The sequence below is a fragment of the Pantherophis guttatus genome, chromosome 3 (assembly GCF_059756535.1).
Source record: "Pantherophis guttatus breed Tessera chromosome 3, ASM5975653v1, whole genome shotgun sequence".
Classification (NCBI taxonomy): Eukaryota; Metazoa; Chordata; class Lepidosauria; order Squamata; family Colubridae; genus Pantherophis; species Pantherophis guttatus.
Window position 1 is genome coordinate 46,325,127 of NC_142065.1, and position 8,428 is coordinate 46,333,554.

The following is an 8,428-nucleotide window of genomic DNA, read 5'->3' on the forward strand; positions in this document are numbered from 1 at the left end:
TGCTCTCCCCAGACTCTTAGAAAGGCTCTGGAGCCTGGGGAGAGCAAAAAATGGGCCTTCCCCCACCCCGGAGGCCAGAAACAGCCTTTTTCCTGATTTCCAGTGGGCCCAGAAGGCCCGAAAATCAGCTGGCTCGCATCCCCAGACTCCTAGAAAGGCTCTGGAGCCTGGGGAGAGCGAAAAACGAGCCTAACGGGCCCACCAGGCCATTGCGTGCCAAAAGCGGGGAGGAGGGGGGTTACGTGCGCATGTGCAGGGGGGCAGGGTGCATAGAATTATGGGTGTGGGCATGCATGCGCATGACCCCCCTGCACTCCACCCGCTTTTGGCACACGATGGCAAAAAGGTTAGCCATCACTGCCCTACACCATTTCTGACAAATGGCAGTCCAGTAGCAGTGAGAGGAAGTCCTGAAGTTTTCTGAAATGTACTTACTTTTGCAACAGTTTGAAAAAAAGCTAAAAGCGGGAAACATATAGTATTAACTGTTGACGAAGAACCTCCCTTTACTTCTACACCAGGTGTGGATGATTTTTGTAGTGTTTATATTTTCTGCAAACTATCTGAATTCTAATGGGAATATCAGTAATACTTGATTTTTCTTTTCTTTTGGTTTTGATTTTTAGCAGGTGGTGGAATCTCGGAGTTGTTATGAAAGCTTCCCTCCTCATTCTTTTTTCTTACTTTGACGTCATTACATGGAATAAGGACAAATGTTAAGTCAGATAAAGGACTGCCTTCATGTGGGAAACAAAATCTGACTGAACTGCCTGCATCTCCAGGGAACAATTTATGCAAATTATGGAAGAGGAACATTTTTGTCCCTAGACATTTATTTTTACTAATAGTAAATGGACAAGGAAAGATTGATATAAAATCTGATGGGAAAGAGCTGGTTTTTGCCCATAATCTTCTAGATTATTGTTGCCTAGAGTACAAAGTATGGAACAAGATAAGAAACATGTACATTGAGTCCTGGGTTACTTTATGTTACATGGCTTTATTCTTGAGAGAGAAAAATGCTGGAATCTCATTGAATTCCTCCAACAGGCTTGTGACCGGCTAAAGCAAATTACTCTTGAGCCTTGTTGTTTATTTCTCAACTACATTGAATTGTAAATGCAGTTAGTGCTTAGCTTACTATCCTACAGCTATGAGATATTGTAAATTGATCTAGTTTTCAAACGGGCTGTTGAAATCCAGATGTCTCTGATGTATAAGAACAAAAACTATTTTTCCGAGGGAGAAAAGAAGCATATAAAAAAACAAGCAGAGAGAGCAAAAAGCATGAGAGACTCTTGTTTCTTCTCACCATTTTTTAACCACATCCAGAGATGCCTGTTTCCCAAACCCTTCAGGTTTGTTCTAGGGAGAACAAACTTTCCTTAGACTCCATAGAGGAAGTGTGTAAAAATGGAAAACATGGACTTATATTAAATGGATGCGTTTTGTTCATATGCTCTGAAAACAATTTGGGGATGTGAATGTTGGTCCTGGGTCTATTTTACAAAACAGGCTTTTCATTCAGGAGATATTTAAAATGATGACAGTGATGTCTTCAAAGTACAACTAAAGGATATACAGGTGATTTACATACTTGTATCTATCTATAGCAGGGCTGTCAAACTCCCGGCCCATGGGCCGGATGCGTCATGCGCTGCTCATGCCCACGCCCGATTTAGTGAAGGGGGGGAAAGTCCCGATACGTCACGTGACGCCGCCGTGACGATGTGAGTTTGACACTCCTGATCTATAGAATGGATAAAGGTGTTTTAAATATGCCTTTTAGTTTGTTTTGTTTTCTGCATAATGTTCTGTGGTATGTTTCTTCTAAATATATCCTGAGTTGAAATCTCATATTTTGTATATTATTATTTATGCCATCCTAGAATTTTATGCAACATTCTCTTATATAATCTGGTCACCTACAGAGCTTTCCAGTGCATATGAAGAATAATAGAAAAGCTGGTTGGATAATGACTGTTGTATTGTTTATGTGGTATTGTGAATTCAAATCAGATCTGTTTTCTACAGTTTAGTGTGCTTTATTTTTCAGTTTTCTATTATTATTTTTTGTTACTATTGTAGTTTGTACATAACCTGAAAAATAATTGCTTTGTAGCTAGTGTAAAGTACTGTTGTGATGTTAGCGTCTCTATTTGTAAATAAAGAGGTACGTTTTATTTCTTAAATGTTGTAATCTGCTTTTTTTTTGTACTAGCTTTATTTAAACAAGTTGTAGAATATTTTCTTCAATCTAGCTCTTAATTGATAGATCGATCGATTGGATTATGTGCCATTAAGTCACGTTCAGCTTCTAACAAGTACATGCTATTATGGTAATTTGTGATGTACTCTGGTCATTTTAATTGAAGTGCAAACATTATTCTGAAGAAACCAGTGGATTGTAACTGTCCTCTTCAGAACAAACAGTAGGAATTATCATAAAAAGCTTATTATATAAGGCTATTGAATGTAATATAAAATTCTAATAAGAACAAAGAGGAGTAATGAAGGACAGCTTCCGTGATACATGTACTTTTATAACTTTTAATTTGAATAAGATGTTTGTCATGCACATGATGGGCCACTTCACGCCACATCAGAATCATGCAGTGATTAGTAAAACAGTTTTTTAACATCCAGGGATGACTCCCAATCCACAATTACTGTAGCAATCTTCTATCATGAGCTTCATTCTGAAGACCATTCACACAAAGCATCAATTATTATGGAGCAGTAATATGATCTAAAGTCTGGCAGTGTTCAAGCAGTGTTCCCTTGTTCCCAGCATTTTATAAAAGATCAGTCAGAAAAGCTAATCCTCTGTTTTCTGATATATATTTTTCTAGCTTTGATGCCATAATTCAGTAACTCCCAAAAATGTTATGAGGAATTCAAGTGCACAGTCTCTATTTCTGTAACTTGGGTCTCTTCATGGTATTGCTCTATATATACACTGCCAGTATTTTCAGTATAATATGTAAGTCTTGTTTTAATGAGTTCATCTTATTACCATCATTTCTATTCATCTTACTGTATTTCTACTATCATTCCTTTTTATTTGGGTTTTAAGTATACATACACAGTACCACACAATTGCCATTGCAGTCCAGATGTACTAAGTGTGCAACTAATTCCTAACTAGATATGTTGTTGAATTACAGTTAAAGCATTTCTACTTACCCATCCCCATCTCTTTTTTTAGATCCAGCCCACAGCAGTCACGCTGCTGAAATTCGGAAGAAAAAAGAATACAGTACTGCGACCAGCAGCAGGCTTGTTGGTCTTTTTAACAATTTTATAAAAGCTCCATGTACTCAAGAAAAAATAGGTTAAAATGACTTCCCTATACCATAACATTATTGCTTTGCTGCCATATTATTTGCAGCTATTGAAGGACAAAACTGTTGTTGAAATTGCCATTCCTGAGTGAGAGCACTGCTGTGATTGGGAAAACATGTCGGAAACTCATAAAATCCTCTTGATATTTTGGAGAACCAAGATGGGAAAGGGAACAATAAGACAAGATCCTAGAAAGGCCAATTCTGGGTTTAAACCATTCCAGGCATTCAATTCCTTGGATATCATGCTCCAAATCGCCTTGGAGAATCACAATGAATATTCAGTTTCTGCCTTGATAATTATGTAATTGTGATTCTTTTAATATATATTTTAGGTACACATCAGATAAGTTTTGATTACTCATAATACCTTTCTGTAATTACTGTTCAAACAATGACATGAGTGTAATGCTTTGGCTTTTCAGATGTGTACAGTTTTATTATAGAATGGTTCTTTGTGACATCACAATTTTAAAACTGATTGCATTCTGCAATGGCGTAAGTTGTTGAATGAGCACCGTGAAGAAAGGAGCCAGACAAATTTCTTTATTAATAAGTTTATGCTTGCCATAGAGAATAATAACAGCCCAATTTACATGTTTGTAATACCCTTAATATAGGGTCATCACAAATATTTACAAAGTTTTATGATTCCAAATGCTTGGAATTGGTTTAAATTGAATATATAATGTGGATTTCAGCTTTACGTAAGTATTGCTTCTGCTCTGCCCTTTGTTTGTATACAATATTTTCTAAATTAGCAGATTTTGGAATAAATTGCTTTTGTGGGAAGGGCGGCCATTTCTTCATGAAAGAATTGGGGTAAATGCATGACAGTTATCCAACCCCATCATTCTCTGAATGCCTTAAATTAGTAGTAGGTTTGTTTCCTTTTTCTCGCCTTTGCGAACTCGTACACTGCTGACTTGCTGTACTAAGCAGAACACTGCAGGTAGAGAATGTTAATTACATACCAAGGTTCCTAGTTTCAATCCCTCAATATTTTTTAAAATGCTTGAAATGGGAACTTTTATATCAATATTTAAATAAAATTATTCCCTTAGTAATATATAAGAGGAATGTAATAAGCTTCTACATAAATATTGGTATTTTTCAAAAAGATTTGACAAGCCATTGAAATGGTCTGTCTCAATTTAAGGCAACCTCATTTGTTCACCGAATTGAGAAAACACATAATTATAGCATAAATTGGCCTTATTGGTTTCATTATTTCTAGGCCAAATCAGAGAATTTTGAAGAAACAAAGGGTTTTGGCAGCCTATTGTTGGAACTCACTAGTTCATAGGGTACTGATGCTAAGACCGGTATTAGCATTAAAGCTGAGACATTGGTACAGAGCAGTGCTTTCATGGCAATTTTTTTTTATCATAACTAAAAACATGTTAAATGGTCCATTTATAAGCTGAGACAGAAAAGATATACTGTATTTTTTGGAGTATAAGACACCTTTTCCCCCCTGAAAGAGGGTGAAAATTTGGGTGCATCTTATACACCGAATGTAGCCCCGCCCAGCCTCTGAAACCTCCATTTGAGAGGCTGAAAAAAAAGCCTCTGAAACAGAGGTTTGAGAGGCTGGAAAAAAAGCAAGGCGCAGAGCTCACAGCAAACAAACCTGTTGCTAAAATTCACCTCTGGGAACAGCTGATTGGGGGTATTCTGGGAGGCCAATCCATCCCCAATCAGCCTTTTTCTTATTTTCTTCCCCAAAAACTAAAGTGTGTCTTATACTCCGGTGTGTCTTATAGTCTGAAAAATATAGTACTTGCTGATAAAGATGGTTGTAACTAATTTTCCTGGTTTGGCTGCTTCAGATATCACATCAATTAAGAACCAATATAAATGTTTGAAAATATGAAAAATGCCAATATTTATGTGGAAGCTTATTACATTTCTACATTTTACTAAGGGAATTATTCTATTCAAATATTTATATAAAACTTTCCATTTCAAGCATTTTTTAAAAATTCATAATAAATTGATTTTTAATATACAATAGCAGTTGTACTTTATCTGTATCACCTGCAGACTGGTTTGCACCTTTTACCATGTTAATAGGCTTCTTTCTTTTGGCAGTATGTCAAAGAGCAGTCTTTGTGGATTCCTCATGTCCAGGGACTTCATTGATATTTTAAACGAATGACAATTAGGTCATTTGATCAGACAATGGAATGGATCCTAAAAGGACTCTTTAGGTATCATGATTTTATTGTTAAATATCAATATCATTTTATTGTTAAATTGTTAGCATTTGCTTTCTGACTACCTGTTTCTATGGCTGCTATTGGAACAATTACCATTCCTGTCAAAATGAGAACTGCTACTGCCAGAGTTTCAGTCAGTTCCACCAGCTGCAGCGTGACCTGTGGCATGGGTTACAAGGTTGAAGAAACATGCCAGATTGGGCCTAATGGTGAAAAGAGGTACTGCGATATTCAGAAAGTGGAGTGCTTGACCAACTGGCTCTGTGGGATGCTCCATTTCACTATTCTTGTTGGTAAGCCTTTTGAATTCCAGTGCTTGTCTCCTACAGAAATTGGCCCAGAAAGCAAGAGCTTCAGTTATTCATGGAGGATAGCCAGAGGTATCATTACCACTGATGATGTTCTCTTTAAACCATTCAAGACTACTGGCTTTGTCATTAAGCTTTCCCCAGCCAAGGAATATGATGCAGGGACATACAGGTGTGATGTGCAGTTCATGAGAACCTATAAGATTGTCAAAAGAATCTACTTTGGAATTCGTGTGATCCCTGGTCACTTGGTGGATCTGAACTTTGACAAATCCTTGACTCTGGAACAGCACTTGGAAAGTGAGAAGGAAAAAAACCAGCAGAATGCCACCAGTGTCCCTGTCCAGAAGCAGCAGCACCTTTGGCGCCAAAGAACTGTGTTTGTATTTTTAATAGGCATTGGAAGTGGTGTGGTAGGAGGAATCTTATTGCACAACATTTTCTACTATTTAATAAAAGTTCCCAATAATTATGGATATGTGAAGGAATAAAAATGTTTGTTCTTGTAGTCTTGCTGTATGCTGATTGCTGTATTTAATCATTTTGCTGTATTGTTTATGGTTATTAAGATTAGGTTGTGAAATCACATGGTTTCACTTAATTTCTTTAGAAAGCAATAATATATTTTGTTCCTTAATTATATTTCATAAAACTATAAAGACAATACAAAACATGTAAATCAGTACATCTTTGGATGTGAGTTCAGTACATGCTTTCTATATAGAAAATCCTAAATTCAATTTTCAGGGCCAGAAAGAATTCCCTACAACAAGTCAACATAGATCAAGAATTTTTTAATAAACTGATACTCTCTCAATATCTTGAGACCACAAATCTCAGAATCCCAGCAGATTAGCCAACAACTAGGCTCAGTAGAAATGGTAATCTCATCCAGTTTAGGAGGAGCAATGTAAGCTAGAGATGAGCATTGAAGATGAGATTCAAACAACCCATTTTACATTCTAATGCAGCATTTCTCAGATTTGGCAACTTAAGACACGTGGACTTCAATTCCCAGAATTCTCCAGCAGATGAAGGGAGGAGAGGGGTACATCTACACAGGCAAGATTCTGTAACTTTAGTCGCATAATAAACATAGTACTCATAACTTTGGTTTCCGAACCTGATTTACCTCAAAGGCCTGACATCAATTTTACAAGTCCCTCCAGTTATTTTCTAGAGAGCTAGGAAGAGTCAAATCCAAAATCCTTTCTCTAATTACATTTGTCTTGAGCTCGTTTCATTAATTTGACCATTGTCATGGTTGTAGCTCTTCCTACTGTTCCTCAAGGTTATTCTTACTGTCCTCAATATTGCTTTCATTATTCAGTTACTGAATCTGTGCCTTTTCCTTGCCTGCCTGAATTTTCCTAATGACAGGAGAGCACCTGTGGTCTTCAAGCATAAAATACTGTTTAATGGTAATGTTATGTCTCAAACATCAATAAACGAGTCCAACTAACCTTAAACATATACATATATACATGCACATACATATATACATATATGTGTGTGTGGGCATATATGTATACATATATAAAATATTGAAAGTTTTAACTACAATAAGTAAAACTATGGTAGAACAAAAAGAGAAAAGAAAATGCAAAAAGAAAAAAATAGAAAAGTAGAGAAAGAGAAATAAGATACAAAGATATAAAAAAGAGCTTCCAATCTTCTCAGCAGTTATAAGTACAATTATATTTTAACCTTACATCATGACTTTTCCTTCTATAAGCTGTAATGATTGAAAATTTTTCCAATGATTTCTTCATTTTTAAAAATGTCTTGACACTGCATCTTTTATTTGCAGTCATAAGAATGAAAACTGGGGAATGTGAACTAAGAGTTACTTGCCATCCAAAGTGAAACAAGCACTCTTTATTTTCCTGTCAATTTTTGGATTTGTAAGATGCACACAGCCAACCATGAGCTTCAAACTGAAGGCTTTTTAAAGGCTTGATTAAATAAGAATAGAATAGCAGAGTATTACTTTCAACCCCCCACATTAATGTATATATAAATTCATATATCATTTCAAAATGGGCACAGAGATAGGAAACATCTGGCAATTTAAACCCTGAGATTAGAAAGAAGGAAGGGAAATAGGTAACTGCCCCATTTAATACTTGAGAAGGTGGGCAATTGGAGTCAAAGTTATTCCAGTTCCATCATCTATGCAAATTGTGCTTCTATTTCTTTAAAATAAAAATCATATTTGGAGAAATTTGCTAGACTGTAGAAATTTATTTAAGATTGGGTGAGAAATGAAACCATCCTGGAGGACATATATGAGATCCTCCTAACCAATTTGCTCAGACTGAAGAAGCTACTTAGATAAGCAATGAAACATTTCAAACCAAAAAATAAAAATCCAATTGCCATGATTCAACTTCCAGACAATTCTATCTAGATGACTGAGAATCTTCATTGAAATAAGTGTTGTGGTACATAAACATGACCAAAAGTAAAAAAAAAAAAAAAAAATCACACAAAACAATGCTTGATAAATTTAGTAACCTTAACCTGTTCATCAATTTCATACTGGTGACAAAAA

General features: G+C 36.0%; 2 protein-coding genes across 14 annotated transcripts in view; both read left to right on the forward strand.

Moving 5' to 3' along the window:
• The window catches only part of RBBP5 (RB binding protein 5, histone lysine methyltransferase complex subunit), a 31,899-nt gene extending 25,517 nt beyond the window's left edge, over positions 1 to 6,382 (forward strand). For 5 of the 13 annotated variants that reach the window (XM_034414439.3, XM_060689768.2, XM_034414442.3 and 2 more), the window contains one exon: positions 3,209 to 6,382. In XM_034414439.3, coding sequence (XP_034270330.1) covers positions 3,209 to 3,339 — 131 coding nt within the window. In that variant the 3' untranslated portion in view covers positions 3,340 to 6,382. Of the gene's footprint in view, positions 1 to 626; positions 2,193 to 3,208 lie in introns of those variants that run through there. The other 8 variants (XM_034414445.3, XM_034414447.3, XM_034414440.3 and 5 more) reach the window with 2 other exon arrangements.
• On the forward strand, positions 5,637 to 6,382 carry TMEM81 (transmembrane protein 81). Its single transcript, XM_034414449.3, has one exon. The coding sequence runs from the start codon at positions 5,637 to 5,639 to the stop codon at positions 6,363 to 6,365; it is 729 nt and encodes a 242-aa protein (XP_034270340.3). The 3' UTR covers positions 6,366 to 6,382.
• Positions 6,383 to 8,428: the final 2,046 nt, after the last annotated feature.

Bases quoted from the DNA above. Each gene is read 5' to 3' on its own strand.
- TMEM81 (XM_034414449.3), top strand. From the start codon at position 5,637: ATGGCTGCTATTGGAACAATTACCATTCCTGTCAAAATGAGAACTGCT.